The sequence below is a fragment of the Pleurodeles waltl genome, chromosome 8 (genome assembly GCF_031143425.1).
Source record: "Pleurodeles waltl isolate 20211129_DDA chromosome 8, aPleWal1.hap1.20221129, whole genome shotgun sequence".
Lineage (NCBI taxonomy): Eukaryota > Metazoa > Chordata > Amphibia > Caudata > Salamandridae > Pleurodeles > Pleurodeles waltl.
Window position 1 is genome coordinate 870,218,000 of NC_090447.1, and position 23,080 is coordinate 870,241,079.

The window sequence follows — 23,080 nt, forward strand, 5'->3', positions numbered from 1 at the left end:
GTGGGTGAGGAGCTTGAAGGTGATCCTCTTGTTGACGGGGAGCCAGTGAAGGTCTCTTAGGTGGGGGGTGATGTGCCAGTGGCGAGGGATGTTGAGGATGAGTCGGGCGGAGGCGTTTTGGATGCTTTGGAGGCGTTGGAGGAGTTTGGATGAGATACCGGTGTAGAGGGCGTTGCCGTAGTCGAGTCTGTTGCTGACGAGGGCCTGGGTTACTGTTTTTCTTGTTTCTGTTGGGATCCATTTGTAAATTCTGCGAAGCATGTGGAGGGTGTTGTAGCAGGAGGAGGAGATGGCGCTGACCTGCTTTGACATGGAGAGTGAGGAGTTGAGGGTGAAGCTGAGGTTTCGTGCGCTGTCGGTGGGGGACCCAGCGTGGACGGCCACCATGAGTTGTCCCAGGCGGAGGGGGTGCGCCCAAGGATGAGGATCTCTGTTTTGTCCGAGTTCAGTTTTAGCCGGCTGTCTCTCATCCAGTCGGCGATGGCTTTTAGTCCCTCATGGAGGTTGGTTTTGGCGGTGTGTGGGTCCTTGGTGAGGTAGAGGATGAGTTGGGTGTCGTCGGCTTAGGAGATGATGTTGAGGTTGTGCTGCCGGGCCACTTGTGCGAGGGGGGAAATGTAGATGTTGAACAGCGTCGGGCTGAGGGATGAGCCCTGGGGTACGCTGCAGATGATGTTGGAGGCTTTAGATTGGTACGGGGGAGGCGGACTCTTTGGGTTCTGCCGGTGAGGAAAGATGCGGTCCATTCGAGGGCTTGGTCCTGGATTCCTGCTGCGTGGAGGCGGGATTTTAGGGTGTGGTGACATACGGTGTCAAAGGCAGCTGATAGGTCTAGGAGGATGAGGGCTGATGTTTCTCCATTGTCGAGGTGGCTTCTGATGTCATCTGTGGCGGCAAGGAGGGCGGTTTCGGTGCTATGGTTGCGTCTAAAGCCGGACTGGGAGGGGTTGAGGATGTTGTTGTCTTCGAGGTATCGAGTGAGCTGAGTGTTAACGATTTTCTTGATGACCTTCGCCGGGAACGGGAGCAGAGAGATGGGCCGGAAGTTTTTCAGGTCCTTGGGGTCCGCCTTTGGTTTCTTGAGGAGGGCGTTGATTTTGGCATGTTTCCAGCTGTCCGGGAACCTTGCAGTTTCGAAGGAGATGTGGATGGCTTTCCGTAGGTGTGGTGCGATGGCCGTGTCTGTTTTGTTGAAGATGTGGTGTGGGCAGGTGTCTGATGGTGATACGGAGTGGATGGAGTTCATGGTCTTGCAGGTTTCGTCGTCGCTGATGTTGGTCCAGGAGGTCAGTCGGTTGGAGCGGGTGGAGTTCGTGGTGGGTGGGGTAGGAGCGTCTGGAGTGTGAGGGGAGTTGAAGCTGTTGTGGATGTCCATGATTTTTCGGTGGAAGGCGGGTGCTAGGGCGTCGCAGAGTTCTTGGGAGGGGGTGATGTCGTTGACGGTGGCGTTTGGGTTGGAGAGTTCTTTTACGATGCTGAAAAGTTCTTTGCAGTTGTGGGCATTGTTTTCTAGGTGGGTTTTGAAGGAGGATCTTTTTGCTAGCCTGATGAGTTGGTGGTGTTTGCGTGTGGCATCCTTGAGGGCCGTGTGGTTGTCTGGAGTGCGTTCGAGTAGCCATATTTGCTTGAGTTTTCGGCAGTGGCGTTTGGAGGCTTGGAGGTCGTTGGTGAACAAGGTGGCTTTTTTGTTGATGTGGTTGTTGGAGGGTTTTCTGAGTGGAGCAAGGCGGTCGGCGCAGTCTGTGATCCATAGCTTGAGGTTGTGTGCCGCGATGTCAGGGTCGGTGGGTCGTGGGGTTGACAGGCGGTTTATGGGCTAGGGCGTTGATTAGTTGAAGTTCGGTGACTTTGCCCCATCGGCGGCGTGGTGGTTGTTCGGTGAGGTGGTGTTCTGTCTGTTTCTTGAAGGTGAAGTGAATGCAGTGGTGGCTGGTCCAGTAGAGTTCAGTGGTGTGGTTAAAGGTGACGTGGTTGCTTGTGGAGAAGATGGGGTCAAGGGTGTGACCGGCTGTGTGGGTGGTTGTGTTGACGAGCTGTGTGAAGCCGAGGTTGGCGAGGTTTTTGGTCAGGGTGGTTGAATTGGTGTCATGGTTGTTTTTGAGGTGAAAGTTCAGGTCCCCGAGGAGGATGTAGTCCGTGGAGGCGAGTGCGTGGGTGCTGGCCAGGTCGGCGATGGCATTGCTGAAGGGTGCCCTGGGTCCTGGGGGTCTGTCGATGAGTGTTTCTCTGAGTGTGGTGTTGGGGTCGGTGCGGATTTGGAAGTGAATGAGTTCAGCGGCGCTGAAGGAGTCGTCCGGGGTGGTTTTGACTTCGAGGGTGGCTTTGTGGACGATGGCTATGCCTCCTCCGGTTCTGTTGGTGCAGTCTTGGCGAGCGACTTTGTATCCGTTCGGGATGGCTATGGCGATGTCGGGTGCTGAGGAGTCGTTCCACCAGGTTTCGGTTAGGAAGGTCACGTCCGGGGAGGTGGAGTCAAGCAGGTCCCATACTTCGATGGCGTGCTTGCGTGCTGAGCGGGTGTTGAGGAGTATGCATTGGAGGTGATTGTCTTGATCGTAGGAGGTATGTGGGCTCTGTTGCAGGTGAAGCTGCATGTGTGACAGGAGAAGGGTCCGTGCATGCTCTTTGGAGAGGCCTGGAAGCAGGTGGTGAGTCGGCTGGTGTTGAGTGCGCGGAGGGCGTTGGCATCGTAGCAAATGCTGGCCGGGTGGCTGTTGCTGGGGCCAGGGGTTCTAGCGCTGGGCGCGGTCCAGGCGCAGACGGGCTTGCCTTTGGCGTGCCTTCGGCGCACCAGCTGCGCGGCCGCGCCGCGGCTGCCGTAAGAGATGGGGAGGGTGGGAGTAGCAGCTGGGAGGCGGGAGGGTCTGACCAATGAGAGGGCTGGGGGGAGGGGACGCAGGGGACGCAGCGGCAGGAAAACTGGAAAATGGAGTGGAGAGAAGGAGGCGGGAGGGGCCGCAGCGGCGGGAAAAACTGGAGATCACAGCAATGCGTGGTGAGGGGATTGATTGATTGATTGATTGATTGACCTATGGCATAAAGGTTCCTGCCCGTTTTCCCCCATTTCAGCCACACAGTTGCCACCACAGCCCCATATAACAGGAAATGGTGAGCAGGGAGTGTATGAAGTCTCCCAGTGACCCGTACACATACCAGTCCCCAAATATTGTCATGCCCCTTTCCTCCCAGACTAGTATCCCAGACCAAATGCCCCATGTGGAAGTTGTAAAAATTAAGTCAAGGAAACAGTCTTTGCATAGGGGTGTCCTATCCGGGTGCACTGCAATGCCATGGTCCATGCGAACTGTAGAGTATCCAACAAAAGCCTGGGACAATTGTCGCAGCCCTTCCCTCCCCCGGAGCCCTTGGGTCTGTCATTATGGACAACAGAGAGGAGCGGCTCAGGATAAATCATGCTGCATGTGCTCCCACTTCCAGTGCCTCCAATAGGCTGGCCATTTGGTTTTGCCACAAGGTCTGGAACTGCCATACCCCCACTGTTCGTAGGAAGACAAGAGTTTGGCCAATGCCAGCCTCCATCAGCCCGATTCCCATAAAAGATGGAGTAAGCTGTACACCTTAATAAAGATGGCTGTGTAGAAAACCGAAAATTCTAACGTTGGAATGAAATATTTTAAATGTGTGATCCCTGTTAGTTAGTTAGATCACTTGGCCCGTCTACCTTTGGAGAAGGACGCATTGGGTCATCTCCTGAGACCAATGCTCATTATTTTCCTGCTCACCGAGATATTCTCAAGAGCAAGTGTCTTTCTTTTGAATCTAACTTGAACTTTATCTAGTTTCTCTTTCGATGCTATCTATGCTGATACCAACTGCTCCTGAAATTCCTGAACCTACCCACATCTTCAGCTTAGAATTAGGATATTTTCTTTATGGACACAAGTCTTTGCTTCAGCTTAAACATGGTAATTTTGGATATTCTAAACCATTGAAGTACTAATTGTATTTCTTGGAATATATTTATGCAAGGTGCATCCAACAAACTAATGATTTTACTCAATTGAATTGATTTAAACGTAATTTTACTAATCTTCTAAATTTTTTAATCTATTCTTCTCTGTCGTTATGTGGGGGGTGCAAAATGTTCTTCACTGTCATTGAAATGCTAACAAATTTGGGCAGTCGTTACAACATTGGCGGTAAAAGGCGCTTACCGCCGTGCAGAAGACCACCAACACACCGCCGCGGAATTCCACCACAGCTGTTATGACTCACATCTCGGAATCCGCCAAAAGTCAGACACAGACACAAGTCCGCCACACCAAAGGTCAGTGATAAACTGGCGAAAACAAAACCTCCACCGTCATGCCAACAGAAATACGCCCACACTGTCACGACACACGAATCCACGCAAAATACACACACTCTTACAAAACACAGCCACATTGGACAATTCAAAATACACACACCTGATACACATACACACACCACTCCCACACACCCATTACAATATAAAACACACACCCACATCACCCACAAACCCCTACTACCAAAAATTCAGAAAGAAGGCCAGAGAGAGACACCACCAGCAAGAATAACAGCATCCACAGGCACACAACACCATCACCCACACAACTTCCATGCACCTCACACAACACACCACTACATATCACCACACTTATCACCACACACTCCACCCCACACATCACCTACACAACCCCATGGCACGGCAAAGACACCCCAGGTTCGCGGAGGAGGAGCTCAGGGTCATGGTGGAGGAAATCGTCCGGGTAGAGCCACAGCTATTCGTATCACAGGTGCAGCACACCTCCATAGTTAGGAAGATGGAGCTGTGGCGAAGAATAGTGGACAGGGTCAACGCAGTGTGACAACACCCAAGAAATCGGGAGGACATCAGGAAGAGGTGGTGGAACGACCTACGGGGGAAGGTGCGTTCCGTGGTCTCAAGACACCACCTGGCGGTTCAGCGGACTGGCGGCGGACCCCACCTCCTCCCCCACAACTAACAACATGGGAGGAGCAGGTCTTGGCGATTCTGCATCCTGAGGGCCTCGCAGGAGTAGGTGGAGGAATGGACTCTGCTAAGACAAAGCTTTACTATTATATCCCCCACCCTACCTGCACGCTATCACATACCCCCACCCTCACCCTCACCCTCACCCCCAGCACCCCAACTCCTCACATATGTCCCAATATCACAAACCACACATCCCAACACCAAGCTCTGCATGCAACAACAAAGCATGGACACTCATCACCAAAGCATGCCCACTGCACATACCCATACACCTCCCTAAACCATCATCACACAAGCTCCCACACAGGAATGCTAGCACTGGGGTACACGGTCACCCAACCATTGCACACCATTACACACACAGATTTAATAAACATCCTTTTATACCCCTGCAGGACCCCTACCCAACGTCACCGGACAGGAGGGTCCACACATGTCCACACCACCAACAGAAGAGGCCCACAGTGATGACAGCACCTCTGTCCAACTGGATCTAGATGACCAGCCTGGACCATCGGGGACATCTGGACAGTCGGTTCCCCTCACACAGGCACAGGCCACCACAGACCTTCCCCCCTCTGGAAACACCAGCACAGCACCCACCCAGCGGGCCCAAACCTCCGTCCCCAGGACACGTCAATCAGCTGTGTGTCCACCACTACAGGGAACCCAGGATAACCCAAAACCCCAACAACAACATTGACCTGGAGTCAGTGGTAGTGGGCACACGGTCCAGGGGACGGAGGCCCAGGAACACAGGGGAACTGGGAGGGCTGCTGTGCGACAGGGGGTGGACAGGCCAAGGGAACCCACTCTCCACGAGGCCCTCTCCTCCATCATGGGAGCCTACCACCACTCCCAGGAGACAATGGCAACGGTACTGGCCAAGTTTCAGAAGACCCAGCGCATGCAGGAGGAACAGTATATGGGCTTCAGGGAGGAACTCAGAACCATCAGCTCCACCCTGGGCACCATTGTAGGGGTGCTGAAGGAAGTACTCAACACCAGGAGGGACACTGTGGCACTACAAGGGGCCCCAGACACTAGCATGGACAATGAACTGCCCACCACCTCTGCCGGCACTAGTGGACAGGACACCCCGCCACAGGACCACCACACCAGCACCCCACCCCCTGCAGAGGGAGAACCACCCCGCAAACGGTCCCTGAGATCCAGGACCAATACAGAGCACGATGCCAAGACCCTCGCCAAGAAATGAGACCCCCCCTGATTGTCATCCTACTGTCCCACTTTGTCACCCGCTCCATAATTAAACTGCCCCAGCTCCACTTCCTATGCCCATATGGGCAATGCACCTGTGAGACTAATAGACTGGACTCTGCCATGGACACTCCTCCGCCATCGCCCCTCACCATTTCACTACCCCCTCCAATATTGAGCATTTAAATAAACACACCTAAAGCACAAAATGATCTGGAGTCTCTCTGTGATTTCGAAATAGTGTATTAGCAATTACAGTGACAAAATGTTTTTTAAATAGTAATGTCAACATACCTATGTCACACAGCTCTAGTCCATGAGGAATCTAAGCAGGTGTCACACAGTGGGACCCACATCTGTGAAATCGTAAGGGAAAGTGACAACTCAGTGACCATACACTGGGTGAAAACGACAGACAGGAGAGAGGTAGTAATGTTAAAGTACATGTAGTAGGCAGGTTTGTATTCCTACCTGTGTCTCACTGGACATATTGCAGGATCACTGAGTCCCTGTTGTGCATGTCTTCTTCCTCTGCTTCCTCCTCATCACTGTCCACAGGCTCCACAGCTGCAACAACACCGCCATCTGGACCATCCTCCTGCAGAAAAGGCAACTGGCGTCGCAAAGCCAAGTTGTGAAGCATACAGCAGGCCACGATGATCTGGCACACCTTCTTTGGTGAGTAGTATAGGGATCCACCTATCATATGGAGGCACCTGAACTTGGCCTTCAGGAGGCCGAAGGTCCGCTCGATCACCCTCCTAGTTCGCCCATGCACCTCATTGTAGCGTTCCTCTGCCCTTTTCCTGGGATTCCTCATTGGGTCAGTAGCCATGACAGGTTGGGGTAACCAGAGTCACCTGCAAATGGCGAGGGCCAACTGTTAGACACACACTAAAATGGAGGGATAACCCCAGACCCAGACAACCATTCCCACTGACTTGCTTCCAGGTGCTCACCTAATAGCCACACACGGTGCCTCTGGTGTTGACCCATCACATAAGGGATGCTGCTATTCCACAGGATGTAGGCGTCAAGCACTGAGCCAGGGAACATGGCATTCACATGGGAGATGTACTTGTCTGCCAAACATACCATCTGTACATTCATAGAATGATAACTCTTCCGGTTTCTGTACACCTGTTCACTCCTGTGGGGGGGACCAAAGCCACATGGGTCCCATCAATGGCACCTATGATGTTGAGGATATGTCCCTGGGCATAGAAATCACCTTTCACTGTAGGCAAATCCTCCACCTGAGGAAAAACGATGTAGCTCCGCATGTGTTTCAGAAGGGCAGACAACACTCTGGACAATACGTTGGAAAACATAGGCGGGGACATCCCTGATGCCATGGCCACAGTTGTTTGAAATGACCCACCTGCAAGGAAATGGAGCACTGACAGCACCTGCATTTGAGGGGGGATTCCTGTGGGATGGCGGATTGCTGACATCAGGTCTGGCTCCAACTGGGTACACAGTTCCTGGATTATGGCACGGTCAAGCCTGTAGGTGATTATCAAATGTCGCTCCTCCATTGTCGACAGGTCCACCAACGGTCGGTACACCGGAGGATGCCGCCATCTCCTCACATGTCCCAGCGGACGGTGCCTATGAAGGACAACAGCGAGCACAGAGTCAAACAACTCAGAGGTACGTACCCACAGTTTACCCAGAACACCAATCATACACAAAAGGTGGCCTGTATGTGTGTTGAGTCTAGGCCTAGGTATGTGTGACGCAGTTGAAAATGAAGCCATGTGGGCCCCTGAAATGGCGGCTGCCTGACCTCTAAAGTGGGACAATGGGATGTGAGGTAACTGCGCTGGCGTTGTACACCGTCGTGGGAGGTGGTCGAAGACCGCGGCACAATGCTGCATTGGTTAATAATGGACCCTATGGGTCCCAGGAGCCTATGACGATGTATGCCGGTGGTGACGGTACGCACCGCCGTGGATGTGACCGCCATTTTCTATCTGTTCAATCACTTGATACCTGATCTTCGACAGGAGAGGACCTACAGTGCAAGTGCTGCTGTGACCTCGGTCTGGAAGAGACAATGGCTCGTGCGTCTGGGGAAAGGGCCCCTGCCTTCACATCGGAGGAGTTGGAGAAGCTTGTGGATGGGATCCTCCCCCACTACACGCTACTCAACGGTCCTCCAGGCAAACAGGTAAGTACACAGGGAGCATGTTGTATGGGCTATGCCTGTGTGGAGAGGGCTGGATGTAAGAAGGAAGGGGGCAGAGTGCTGCGTGCATGAAAGACAGTGAATGCATGTGCCACATGGCAAGGGTAGGGATGGGGGCCAATCACTTTGACGGTGCAGTTGGTAATGACTTCTCTTCTTCCCCTGTACATTTCATGTAGGTCAGCGCCCACCAGAAGAAAGATATTTGGCGTGCCATCGCCAAGGACGTCCGGACCCTGGGGGTCTACCACAGACGGAGCACCCACTGCCGGAAAAGATGGGAGGACATTCGCCACTGGAGCAAGAAGACAGCGGAGGCTCAGCTGGGGATGGCCTCCAAACGTGGGAGGGGTGCCCGTCGCACCATGACCCCCCTGATGTTCAGGATCCTGGCGGTGGCCTACCCAGAGTTGGATGGGTGCTTGAGGGCATCACAGCAGACACAAGGGGGTGAGTACACTCTCATTCTGCTGACTTTGCGCGCAGTGGAGTTGTCTGGGTGGGGGAGGAGGGCTGTGGGTTTCCCTAGGCCAGGGCGAGTTCCGTAGGCAAGGCCCCTCCGTAAGGAAGGCCATGTGGCACCCCAGCCCACCTCTGTAGAGTGCCAAGTACAGCTATTCATGCCCCTGTGTCATCTATGTGTGCAGATGTCGTCCATAGCCTTGTAGGCCATTTCCCAGGAATTGAACAGTGGAGCCCAAGAGCGCGGCGTAGTGCAGGGGGCTTCTGTGTCCGTCGTGTCCACCAACGGTAACGGTAATCCATGCACTCAACATGTCTTTCTTCTGTCGCCCCCCCCCCCCTTTTTGTGGTTTCCCTGTTCTTGTGTGCATTAGCATCATCAGGCGGAGGAGCAGTGGCACCGGAGCAGGAGGGAGCTGCATCCTACATGGCCCTGGAAGGCGAGACTACGGACTCGGAATTCACCAGTGGGAGGGAGGGCGAGGGGAGCTCACGGCGGGGACAGGAGCTTACACCAGCGACACGGACTCGTCATCTGATGGGAGCTCCCTTGTGGTGGCGGCAACATCTGTGTCCCCCGCATCTACAGGTACAGCCGGCACCCCCCCTACCAGCACCGCCCTCCCAGCAGCCCCTCAGCCTTCGCCCCGTGCCCGCTCACCCATGAGGGTGGGCATCACCTTTGCCCCAGGCACCTCAGGCCCTGCCCCAGTCACCCCTGCTGCCCTCAGTGAGTAGCCATTGACCTCCTCAGGTCCCTCACTGTTGGGCAGTCTACCATTTTGAATGCCATCTAGGGTGTAGAAAGGCAGTTGCAACAAACTAATGCATTCCTGGAGGGCATTCATTCTGGTCAGGCGGCCCTTCACCGAGCTTTTCAAACTCTGGCCTCAGCACTGATGGCAGCCATTGTCTCCGTCTCTAGCCTCCCCCCTCCAACTTCCTCCACCCAGACCCAATCCCCTGTACCTCTGCCTATCCCAAGCACACCATCAGTCTAGCCTGCACACACCTCAACACACGAGGGAAGCTCGGGCAAACATAAGCATCACACATCCCACAGGCACTCACGCAAGCAACACACACATGCAGACACACCAACATCCACTGCCTCCACTGTGTCCCCCTCCTCGTCGTCTCCCTCCTCCCTCCCAGTCTCGTCTACACTCACACCTGCATGCACTACCTCTACAGCCACTACGTCCCTCACCAGCACACCCACCAGCACTCCCCGCTCACGTTCAGTCACCACCCCCACTACCATTCACACGTCCCCTGTGTCCTCTCCCAGTGTGTCTCTGACGCCCCCTCCCAAGATACACAAACGCAGGCACACACCCACCCAACAGCCATCCACCTCACGACAGCCTCCAGCGCATGCACGTTCACCCAAAGTCACCAAACGTACACCTCCTACTACCACCACCTCTTCCTCCACTCCCAAACCCCTTCCAGCTACCCGTCCCAGTGTGTCCAAAAAACTTTTCCTGTCCACCCTTGACCTTTTTCCCACACCTCCCCCACCCCGTCCATCTCATAGGTCCCGAAGTAGCACCTCAGCCAAAACATCTCCGGGACCAGTGGTGCCTGTAGTCACCGGTATGTAGAGTGCACCGGCCACCAGGACAGCCAATGTGGCACGGAGCCACAGCACAGACAGTCCCCCACCTGTGAAGCATCAGAAGTTGGCCAGTGCCCGGCGGGAGAGGGGGAAGACTCCAGACACCAAAGCCGCTCCCAGGGGTCCCGTGGGAGTGTGGAGTCAGCTGTGACACCTTCCAAGGTGGGGAAGGGCCACAAGAAACCCGGCAAGTCTGGGAAGAGCTGCACGGCGGAGAAGACCGCCATCATCCCCGCTGCCCAGGAGGCCACCGCCAGCCCCAGCCCAGCTGCCCAGGAGGCCACCGCCAGCCCCAACCCAGCTGCCCAGGAGGCCACCACCAGCCCCAGCCCAGCTGCCCAGGAGGCCACCGCCAGCCCTGCCCAGCTGCCCAGGAGGCCACCACCAGCCACAGCACAGCTGCCCAGGAGGCCACCGCCAGCCCCAGCCCAGCTGCCCAAGAGGCCACCGCCAGCCCCAGCACAGCTGCCTAGGAGGCCACCGCCAGCACCAGCCCCGCTGGGCCATGAAGGACCGCCAGCAAAAGCCCCGCTGGGCCATGAAGGACAGCCAGCAAAAGCCCCGCTGGGCCATGAAGGACCGCCAGCACAAGCCCCGCTGGGCCATGAAGGACCGCCAGCAAAAGCCCCGCTGGGCCATGAAGGACCGCCAGCACAAGCCCCGCTGGGCCATGAAGGACCGCCAGCACCAGCCCCGCTGGGCCATGAAGGACCACCATCAAAAGCCCCGCTGGGCCATGAAAGACCGCCAGCAAAAGCCCCGCTGGGCCATGAAGGACCGCCAGCACAAGCCCCGCTGAACAGGGCACTGCCAACTCAAGCACCGCTGAACAGGGCACCGCCAACTCAAGCCCCGCTGAACAGGGCACCGCCAACTCAAGCACCGCTGAACAGGGCACCGCCAACTCAAGCACCGCTGAACAGTGCACCGCCAACTTAAGCACTGCTGAACAGGGCACCTCCAACTCAAGCCCCGCTGAACAGGGCACCGCCAACTCAAGCACCGCTGAACAGGGCACCGCCAACTTAAGCACCGCTGAACAGGGCGCCGCCAACTCAAGCACCGCTGAACAGGGCACCGCCAACTCAAGCACCGCTAGCCCATGAGCGGCAGGGGCACTGACGCAACTGGGTCCGTCACGGGGTAAGTGATGCACTCTGCGCACCAGTCCCCCTCCAGAACCAATGGAGAGATCCATCCACTACCTCTGTTCTTCACAGGATAAAGCACTCTTGGCGCCAGTCCCCCTCCAGAACCAGTGGAGAGATCCATCCACTACCTCTGTCCTTCACAGGATGAAGCACTCTGGGCACCAGTCCCCCCCCAGAACCAGTGGAGACATCCATCCACTTCCTCTGTCCATCACAGGATAAAGCACTCTGGGCACCAGTCCCCCTCCAGAACCAGTGGAGACATCCATCCACTACCTCTGTCCTTCACAGGATAATGCACTCTGGGCACCAAGCCCCCTCCAGAACCAGTGGAGACTGTTATCCACTTGAGAGACTGTGGCTTTGCACTCCCCAGGATTGAACAGTGGGCAAACCACCCACTGTAGAGACTTGAGAGACTGTGGCTTTGCACTCCCCAGGATTGAACAGTGGGCAACCCACCCACTGTAGAGACTTGAGAGACTGTAGCTTTGCACTCCCCAGGATTGAACTGTGGGCAAACCACCCACTGTAGAGACTTGAGAGACTGTGGCTTTGCACTCCCCAGGATTGAACAGTGGGCAAACCACCCGCTGTAGATACTTGAGAGACTGTGGCTTTGCACTCCCCAGGATGGAACAGTGGGCATGTGGCCCCCTCGTGGATTTGGCGTCATGCACTCAAGCGGCTGAGGTGCTCCCCCTTTCCCTCACCCTGACGTGCCAGTTTTCTTGCTGTCTGATGCCCCTGCAGTGTTCTCTCCGTCATGGTCGGGGATCTTGTGTGGGCCTCGCCCATACCGTGTGGTCCCAGTGTTCCACAGACTTTCTTTGTGCAGTACCTGGACTACTATATCTGGTATATATTTTGTACATGGTGTATATATATATATAAATATATATATATTTCTGCCTACTTGTTTGTAATATATTCCGATGGTTACACTCATTTTCTTTGGTCTTTGCATTCTTCCGGGGAGGTTTGGGGGGTGTAACTGTGATGTATTGATATGCATTAGTGTGTGTGTTGCAGTGGGTGAGGGTGGGGGTGAGGATGGGGTGTTTTTGCATGTGTGTCCCTGTTTTTTGCCTCCCCCCTCCCCTGTGTCGTAGGTGCAGTACTCACCGTGGTCTTCGCCGCCGGCGTTCGTGCTCCTGGTAGAACAGCAGGAAGACTATCGCAGGTAGGATTTGGAGTTCCGGTTCCATGGTGTCCTCGTTTCTCGTGGAGTGTGTAGAGGCAAGCTTTTTCCCTTCTAAATTCATGTTTCCGCCGTGTTTTTATCTGCGGTGAATCCGCCCCGGAAAAGGTGGCGGATTGGCCTGTCATAATAGTGTGGGCGGTACATTGTCTCCCGCCTGTCTGTTGGCAGTGACCGCCGCGCTGTTTGTTTGTACCGCCGTGGCGGTCGGAGTGTTAAAGTGGCTGTCTTTGTTGGCGGTTTCCGCCACGGTCGTAATTGCTATTTTTTTACCGCCGGCCTGTTGGCTGTCTAACCGCCGCTTTAACACCGTCCGCCAGGGTTGTAATGACCACCTTGGTGATTTAAAGTCTCAGTTTGAGACAAATACCCCTATTTTTTTAGATTGCCCAAGATTAGCATGGCGCAGATAACATCCTAATTTTAACTAATCTCACTATCAACTTTTTTTTGTTTTTTTGCAGTTTCTGTATAGCGCGAGCTCGACCCGAAGGTGTATGAGCACTTTACATGAGCACCAGTTACATTACACAAGGGTACATTCATTTTGGTAGGCACAGGGGTATTAAGTGATTTGCCCAGAATCACTGGACGTTTAGCAGACCCCAAGACTCGAACCTGGTTCCCCAGTTCAACAGTCAGCAGCTCTTGCTGTTACGCTACATCCTCTCCCTTCCGTTTCTCCCTTTCCCAGTTGTCCCCCGGCTGTCTGATTCTTTTCACCATCTGGACTCCTAAGAACATGTAAAATATATGCTTTAAACAATCTTCAAACCTCTGGCGTCATATTTATCATAGTAAGCTGATAATTATTATCTAGCTCACATATCAAAAGGACTATAAAGGACCTTCAGTACAACCCCACGAGTGGGTCACATAGCTCTTGTCACCTGCTGTCATGCTGAAAAGAACCAGTCGAGAGAAATGCACGCTTCAGTACATCTGGCACACTGTGCCAGAGAGGACAACACAGGGTTGAATATTGAGGTACATGCCTGAGCTAACTATGAAATTAATTATAAGTTTACTAACTTCATATCTATTACTTGCATTCTAGTAACAAAGCATGAGAGTGGCTCCTACTAATGAGGAGCATTTTTCTTACCGGCATAGAAAATTACATATACACGTAAATAAAGTGCCACTTTGGGTGGAAAACTGTTGACAACTCATTGCCAGCTTCTTTAGGGAAAAGAATGGAGGAAATGGACAAGTAGAAGGCAGAAGCAGAAATGTCTAGTCTAGTCTAATTTAGGTAGATGCATGATGCATCACTTGTGTACTGGAAGTGCAAGTAACATTGAGTAACATTGAGCAGTAAGGTGTGCAGGAGTTACATTACATAGCAGGAATAGTACAGTCAGAGAAAGCTGTGATTTATTCAGAGTAATAACGTCTGCTGAGAAGAGAGGATCTTACAGGAAACATCATATCATTCAACCAGAGGATAGACTACAATAGCAATATCAGGACAACTTTAGATTTTTACATACCAAAGTGGTACAGCTCAATGTGAATCAAACATGCTAGGAGGCAGCCCAGCTGTTTTCAGGAGAAACGATACAAACGAAAACAACTGTCAGCCTATAGAAATTCGTAATTTATGAAGCTTCAGCCAAGAAAGAAGGAAAATAAATAAAAAGGTCTTAAATAAATGTTCCTATGCAGTTTATAACCGCCTGCAGAGAAAACACATTTTTATGAATCAACTTAAATGTTCTTCTGTAGCTTACTGAAGTTACGCTCACCCCAAACACTGAAGAAGAACACATGATCTGCAACATTTCTGTTACCATGTGGGTACAAAGATCAGGGCAATATGAGAGACAAAGGGAAATGTGCAATGATCAAGCAAGATTATTATGGAATTGGGTATTGGAGACTCCAATAAAAATAATTGGAAGAGTCACAGGCGATAAGGATGTAGTCATGTAGGTTAACTATTTCTTTTTGATGGGGCAAAGGAGTTGCTTGCCAACAGTTTTTTTATTGTCAGAACTAGCTTGTTTGAGAACGCAGAGGGGCTTACTTATGGTTTGACCAACTGTGAAGAATACCATAAAACAAGATGCTTGGCGGTGGCTCCCTTCTCATCAGTGTGATCCCTGCCAGGGAGGCAGAGATATCGAAACGCGGCAGGCGGCCCTCTCTCTGGGTGGCTGAGGTTCTAACCTCAGTCTCCTTGCCTGGACAGCGGACACCAGTCAAGGACAAAATAAGGCTCTGAGTTATTGCACATCTAACTGGATGCTTACAAATTTGTCTGTGGTGTACGCAGTTAAAAACTAGAGGTTGGAATTACTTGAATAATTCTGTATAGCATAGTTACGCACAATTACAATAAAATTCCACAAAATTATGTGTAACTATGCAAAACGCATCTCACACTCAAAAAATTACCCAAATGGTCTGTTCGGGTAAAAAAAAAAAAAAAATGTAACTTTGAGTTAATTTCCAGTTGCTGGTGCTCAGAACACTTCCTCTTGCGTTTGGATATGTAGTTTTATGCTCGAAAATTACCCAGGCAGTCAAAACAGGTTAACAATCTACCTGAAATGCTTACTGACCATTTATTTTAAAGGAACTGTTGTTCGTTTTCAAAACACTGCTGTTTGTGGTCAGGTTTGTAGTTTCACAATCAAAAATTACTTAAATGGTCTGCTTGGATAACAATTCTACTTGAAATGCTGCCTGCTTTCAAAAATTACCCAAACAGTACAGTAATGGTGTAATTTCAGTAACTTTATGTAAACAATGTGATGCTAAAATTAACAAAGTTACAACAAACAGTCTGACGTAATTAAAATTTTCCTCAGGCCTATTGAGAACTAAAGTAAAATGTTCAAAATGTGTCTTGAAACATTATGAACCTGCAGAACTGAGTGAAAGAAAACAGGCAGTACAAAGATTGAGTCTAAAGAGTCAGCCTGGCTTGTAAAGGGCATATGCAAGTAGATGTTAAAAATACACTGCCTAGCATCCAACTACATCTAGGCCACTGTAATTGTAATAGTATTTATATGGCGCTTACTACCCCTGATGAGGCGTTGAAGCGCTTTTCGGCATGTAGCAAGCTACTCCAGAATCCAAAAGAAATTAGTGGTGGATTAGTATAGGGAAATATGAGTACAGTTTTAGTATTATTATGAGTTTATTTGAGCTGCGGATATGTGAGTTTGTTAGTTGGACTGACTGGAGTAATCGAGGGGTGGAGGAGGGAAGAATCCAGAAGTGTTAATTGGGAGGTTTTAGTAATAGGATTTAGGCTTGGGGTGAGTAAAGAGGGAATGGAGGAAGGAAGAGCCTGAGGAAAGGGATAGGGAGATTATAGTAGCAGGAGGGGTTTTGGATGAGTTAAAGGTGAGATAAATGAGGAATAATTTAGTTGGGTTGTTTGGGAGGTCATGGTAGTAAACTGAGGTTTGGGTGAGTTAGATGTGGAAGAGGAGGGAAGAGCTTAGGCAGGGTTATTTAGGAGATGAAAGTAGTAGAATGGATTTGGGATTTGTCAGAGTGGGAATGGAGGATAGATTGATAGAGACATGACATATGGTGATGGGTAGAAAAAGTAAAGCTTACAAGTGAGTAAAAATATTTTTTTATTTATAATTATATATATATATATGCAACGCCGGATGAAAAATGGGACCGGACAAAGCCTCTCATCAATTATTTATTGCTCCTGTGAAAGAGCACCCCATAACCTCCTGCGATGGGGTTGATTTTGATTATTTTGGTTGTTGTTTCCCCCCGAGATGAGCAAGTCTACTACCAATGTGTTTAAACTGTGTGCAGCAGCTCCACAGAAATTGCCCTTCTAAACTAACCCTACCTCTTCCAGGGGATTGAATCCCTGATCCTTGGAGAGGCCGTCCTTACTTTTAAAGTACTCTTTAGAGACACAGCTTTTACTCTTGGGCTCTTGTTTGTATATATTTGTAATTTAATGCATAGTATTTAGGAGTGTGTGTCTAATAAAATTACTTTTACAACTCAAAAGAAAAGGCACTGATTGGACAAATTTCTATTGAGTGTCCTTGTTGCGTACCAGGGAGCTGGGTGTGGTAGCCCACACTTCCTACCCCAAGTAGTCCACAGACTGCTCAGCTTCGCTACCCTCAGAGAGTCAAGTGCTGCAATGGCGTACTTGGTTAGCAGTAAAGAGAAACTTGCGATCTTATTACTTGTGAAGACTCAAGTTTTTTGCAACTAATGATCCAATTTCTTACAAAGGGTATCCATACAAGACCTGCTGGGCACCCCAAACTCCCTACTGCCCTAATCAGACATAAAACCTGGAATGAAGTCCTCCTACCTATATGGCTTAGGAATGTCTGTCAGGAAGAACATGAGTGGACCCTTTATGACTGTGACCAATGACCTTGTTTATGTTCACTCACACATAGGTGATGGGGGGATGCTTGCAAGCACACAGGGCAGCATTCCAACTGATCACTAAACCGCCTCTGGTTAAATTCAGCCATATGCATATCAGCCTTGGTCCTGCTCCAATCAGAAGAGTCAAGCCCAAACTGCCCAGGTGGGTGTCCTCTGAAACTGAAGACAAACAGCCCAAGAGTGCTTTTGGCCCGTTTGGGCCTCTTCAGTCAGTGCACATTGGTTCCAGTGGCGCAGTGAGCAGGGGATTCACAGTGCCAAAGCTGCCCATTTAAGAGGCTATAACTTGTAAGACTGACATCTTTACTATCCTATTAAATGACAACAGGCCATCATGTTACAGGATGCAAAAACCCATTTGCTAGAGTAGTATTAGAATTTAAATCATTATTTACTCTAAAACAATGTGTAAATTGCTCTTAATAGGCTAAGCTGCAATTTGCGTATGTCTATAAGTTTTCATGCGTAAAGTAAAAAAAAATTAGCATGCTTGAAATGTACTTGAGAAAAAATGTTGAACTATAATAGGATATCAAATACTAGAATACAATTGGACCGTACTCATGGAAATGGCCTAGAGGTATTTGCTGCTGACAGTCTAAGATGTCTGAGATGCTGCCCCCATGCCCGTCATTGGCTGTGCAAGTACATAAAACTAAGGATTATCATCAAGTCTGACTTTGTATATTTCAATGGCTGTTCCATTCTTTCAGCTATGCAGTTACAATATGTATGGTATTTTATACGGCTGCTGAATGCTTAATTTTTTCACTCTTGCTCGTGATCTGAAAATCTTACCTGCTGCTACTGTTCTGGAAAAGAGGATTGGGTTTACTACCAATACTAACAGTAGTGGTGCATACGTTGTGACATAATGTGGAATCGCATGCTCCAAACCGTTTTCACAGCTGAAAAGAAAATTATAAACAGTGTGAATGAACATTTCCTCACAATTCCTAGAAACCTCCATGCCAAAACATTGCACACTGAGTAGTGTATGAGACAGAATTAATGACACCTTTTTGCATAAAGTGGACTCATGTTGTCCATCTGTACAAAGTTAATGTTACACAACATAGCACCTATGGAGAATGTTGCTAGCACTGCAGGTAGAGGGCGGGAAGTGGCCCATCTAGTTAAGATGGGTGCCAACAATGATACGAAAAATGCTACATAAATATAATTCCTTTATGGCGAGTGTTCAAGCATTTATTCTCACAATATAACTGGCTGCATTAAACTGATCTACTGCAGAACCCAGCTGGGTGAATAATGGAAACAAATGCAATTACAATACAATATTATTATATTGCAGTTCGCACTACAGTCATTACCGTCTCTAAGGCCCAGATTTACTAAACATAAGTACATGAACTATGCAGTCAAAGCACTGCGAACAGTTTTTGTTCTGAAAGTTGACATGAGCACAGCTCTAAATGCCATTGTGGTGCATAGTGCCAAAGCCCTGATAAGTTATTCACAGGGGTGTATTTATTGAGAAATGAACAGCGCAAACACTCCAATGATGCCACACCAAGCCTATAACCTAAAGCCACACAAAGTAACATGGCCTGTCTTTACATGAAATCCTACCAACAAATGAAATAAGCTTAAACAACGGGAAGAAGTGATTTTTCTCTGCATAATATATGTAAAGTACTCTGTCGTATTTAGGAAGCACTTGCCCACCAAATTTTGAGATGTCCACCATCCCAGCTGACATCTCTTGCTTCTACAGGAACTGCAATTACTGTAAACGCATTGAAAGTTTGATGGGCATCTCTGTCAACATAACAGAGCTGGATGTCAAACTTGAAAGTTTTTTTTTGTTTTCAAAAAGAAAATCTCAAAGCCGGATTTTCTTTTTGAAAAAAAAAAAAATGACACCTCGCAATGGGAGATTTCTCCAACGGGAAGAGGGTCCTTTTTCAGATATCAATGTCCATCACTGCCAGGTAAAAGCTGTTGTTATGGAAACCTGGCCATATATTGGGCCACTCTAAATAGGGCCAGTGGACACAGGGCCAAACCTCCAAGGTGTATGTAGGTAGTGGAGGCAGAGTAGTTTCTGTGATCTACATACTCAAGCTCTGCATGACTTTAAATTAGGCGGGCGGAACTTCATTGTGACGGAGAGGCTACTCTGTGACTGTTGCAATAGAGTACCCTCTCTGTCAAAGTCTAAATTGTGTTCTTAGTTGTTTATTGGCCAACCTATGTCAATTAAGTCCAGAGGACTTTGGGCTGACAGGCCCTCTACATGTTTATTCTTTTTTGAAAGTTTGTGAAAATCATATCCAGGCCGTGAGTATAATATAAATACTTTGAGGATAGTACTGGTGTATTTGTCCTTTGGGCTATCCATAATCAATCGCATACATGTATTATGTTACGTGAATGTCATTTACAAGATAGAGGATAGATGCTGTCCACAGAGGGCAATCATATGCCCCACTACTTCCTCTGCTGCCCTTTGATTCCAGGGCTGTCTGGAGAGAATACACATGGGGTCCTACTAGAGCAGCACTGTGAGAAAGTAGCCTCTCTAGCATGGTTACCCCCACTTTTGGCCTGGTTGTGAGTCTGTGTCAGTGTGTTTTTGTTGTGTTACTGGAATCCTGCTAGCCAGGACCCCAGTGCTCATAGATAAAAACCTATATGTCAGTGTGTTTTGCCTTTCTCACTGGGATCCTGCTAGCCAGGACCCCAGTGCTCATAATTTATGGCCTAATGTGTATGCCTGTGTAGTGCCTAACTGTGTCACCGAGGCTCTGTTAACCAGAACCTCAGTGCTTATGCTCTCTCTGCTTTCAAATTTGTCACTGTAGGCCAGTGACTTTATTTACCAATTTAAATTGGCACACTGGACCCACCTTATAAGTCCCTAGTATATGGTACCTAGGTACCCAGGGCATTGGGGTTCCAGGAGATCCATATGGGCTGCAGCATTTCTTTTGCCACCCATAGGGAGCTCAGACAAACCCTTACACAGGATTGCCATTGCAGCCTGCGTGAAATAGTGCACACACTATTTCACAGCCATTTTCACTACACTTAAGTAACTTATAAGTCACCTATATGTCTAACCTTCACTTGCTGAAGGTTAGGTGCAAAGTTACTAAGTGTGAGGACACCCTTGCACTAGCAAAGGTGCCACCACATAGTTCAGGGCCATTTCCCCGGACTTTGTGAGTGTGGGGCATGCCATTACACGCGTGCACTACATATAGGTCAATACCTGCATGTAGCTTCACAAGTGTAACTCTGAATATAGCCATGTAACATGTCTAAGGTCATGGAACTGTCCCCCCATTCCAAATCTGGTATTGGGGAGCCAATTCCATGCATCCTGGGGGCTCCACCATGGACCCCCAGTACTGCCAAACGAGCTCTTTGAGGCTTGCACTGCAGCTACAGCTGCTGGCACCTCACAGACAGGATTCTGCCCTCCTGGGGTCTGGGCAGCCCAGTCCCAAGAAGGCAGAACAAAGCATTTCCTCTGAGAGAAGGGTGTTACACCCTCTCCCTTTGAAAATAGGTGTTACAGGCTGGGGAGAGGTAGCCCCCCCAGCCTCTGGAAATGCTTTGAAGGGCACAGATGGTGCCATCCTTGCATAAACCAGTCTACAACGGTTCAGGGACCCATTCTCCCCTGCTCTGGCGGGAAACTGGACAAAGGAAAGTGGAGTGGCCACTCCCCTGTCTAAACCACCCCAGGGGTGGTGTCCAGAGCTCCTCCAGTGTGTCCCATACTTCAGCCATCTTGCTTTGCAAGGTGTGGGGGCACTCTGGAGGTCTCTGAGTGGCCAATGCCAGCAGGTGACATCAGAGACCCCTCCTGATAGGTCCAGACCTGATAAGGTAGCCAATCCCCCTCTCAGGGCTATTTAGGGTCTCTCCTGTGGGTTCTCTTCAGATTCTGCTTGCAAGTTTCCTTCAGGAATCCTCTGCAACAACTTCAGACTCTTATGACCTCAGATCAACCACAGCCTGCTCCAAGAAACGCTGTAACTGCAACAAAGTGTCTACAAGAGACACTTTTCTTCAGCAACCTCAGCTCCAAGTCAGCAACTGCAACAGGTCCCATGGTGTGCACGCTCTGGGAACCACCTGTCTTCATCCTGCACCAGAAGGACCGAAGAAATCTCCCGTGGAGTGACGGAGTCACTCCCCTGCTCCAAGCAAGCACCTCCCAGGATGACGATCGGTATCCTGGGACTCCTGTCACAGCGACGAGCGTGCTCCTAAGGACACAGAGGGTGGACATCATTGACATAGACTGTCCTGAGATCCTGCTGATGCAATTTGGAGGAGGTAAGACCTTGCCTTTCCCGAGAGCGAGGGTACCCCTGTGTACTGTGTCTTCTTCGCCTCCTGAGGCCTCTGTGCGCTCTTTGCAAAATTCATTCATGCACAGCCTAGCCCAGGTCCCCAGCACTCCAACCTGCAATGCTCAACTCGCTGAGTTGTTCTCTGGCGGCGTGGGCCCTTCTTTTGTTGCGCTGCAGCAACTGCGTTTTGCACATCCTTTGAACCCAGATCCTGCGACTCCCAGGGGTGATGGCTGGTATTCTGAGGGCTCTCTAAAGTGCTGAGAGCACCCTCTTCCTCCTCACACAGAGTTTAGGCCCCCAGGTCCCTCCTGGGTCCATCCAGCACCATTTTGACACAAAACACACTTTTGTTGTAGCCAGGGCTTGTTGGCGACTTCCAATGCAAAATCTCATCTTCAACAATCTTCATACCATGGGACATCTTTTGCATCATGCAGGAACCTGCTAGCATCTTCCTAGGGTGCATTTCTGCAGTCTTCGACTAACCTGGACTCTTCTTGTGCACCCTCTTCCTGGTTGGCAGGGGCTCCTGACCTTCCTGGAACTTCTTTCGACTTCTGTACTTGGTCCCCTTCCTTTGCAGGGTCTTCAGGTCCAATAATCCAGCAGTTGTTCTTTGTAGACTTGGTTGGCTGCTGCAAAATCCCCAAAACGAGGTGTAGTGTGTCCCAAGGAAACTTGCAGCACTTTAGTCCTGCTTTCCTGCTTTCCTGGGCTCTGGGGTGGGGTAATTTACTTACCTTTACTGTATTCTTACTCTCCCAGCGATTCTGCACGCACCACGCTTGTCGAATTCGTGATTCACATTCCACTTTCTTAGTATATGGTTTGTGTTGCCCCTAGACCTATTTTCTCCTATTGCATTCTATAGGATTTCCTACTGTTTGCATTGTTCTATGACTATTTACTTGTCTAATTTTGATATCTAGTGTATATATTGTGTATAATACTTACCTCCAGAAGGAGTATTGTCTCTAAGATATTTTTGGAACTGTGTCATCCAAATAAATACCTTTATTTTTGGTAACACTGGATATTGTCTTTGCTTGTGTATAATTACTGTGTAACTATAAGGGGTATTACAGGAGCTTTGCATGTCTCCTAGTTCAGCCTAAGCTGCTCTGCTACAGATACCTCTATCAACCTAAGCTGCTAGAGCACTACTACATCTCACTAATAAGGGAAAACTGGACCTGGTATAAGGTGTAAGTACCCAGGGTACCCACTACAAACCAGGCCAGCCTCCTACATTGGTGGTGCAGCGGTGGGATAAGTACTTGTAATTGCTTTACCACTTTGTTACCTGTGCTTTTCACAAGAAAAGCTTCCTCCAGTACTTAGAGCATATATCATATATACATATTAACAATTTTCTAATTTTCTAAAAAGTTATATAAACTTTGCAAAAGTTTTTACAAAGTTCTGAAAAGTTTTCTTCTTTTCCTTAAAAAGTTAGCTCTGTTATTCTACTAACTTTTTACTCACTTTCCTAAACTTTTTTC

General features: G+C 49.8%; 1 protein-coding gene across 2 annotated transcripts in view; it reads right to left on the reverse strand.

Annotated features, from left to right (window-relative positions):
• Window positions 1–23,080, reverse strand: part of GPR143 (G protein-coupled receptor 143) — a 362,560-nt gene that overhangs the window by 225,958 nt on the left and 113,522 nt on the right. For both annotated transcript variants that reach the window (XM_069205143.1, XM_069205144.1), the window contains exon 5: window positions 18,043–18,152. In XM_069205143.1, coding sequence (XP_069061244.1) covers window positions 18,043–18,152 — 110 coding nt within the window. The remainder of the gene's footprint in view (window positions 1–18,042; window positions 18,153–23,080) is intronic.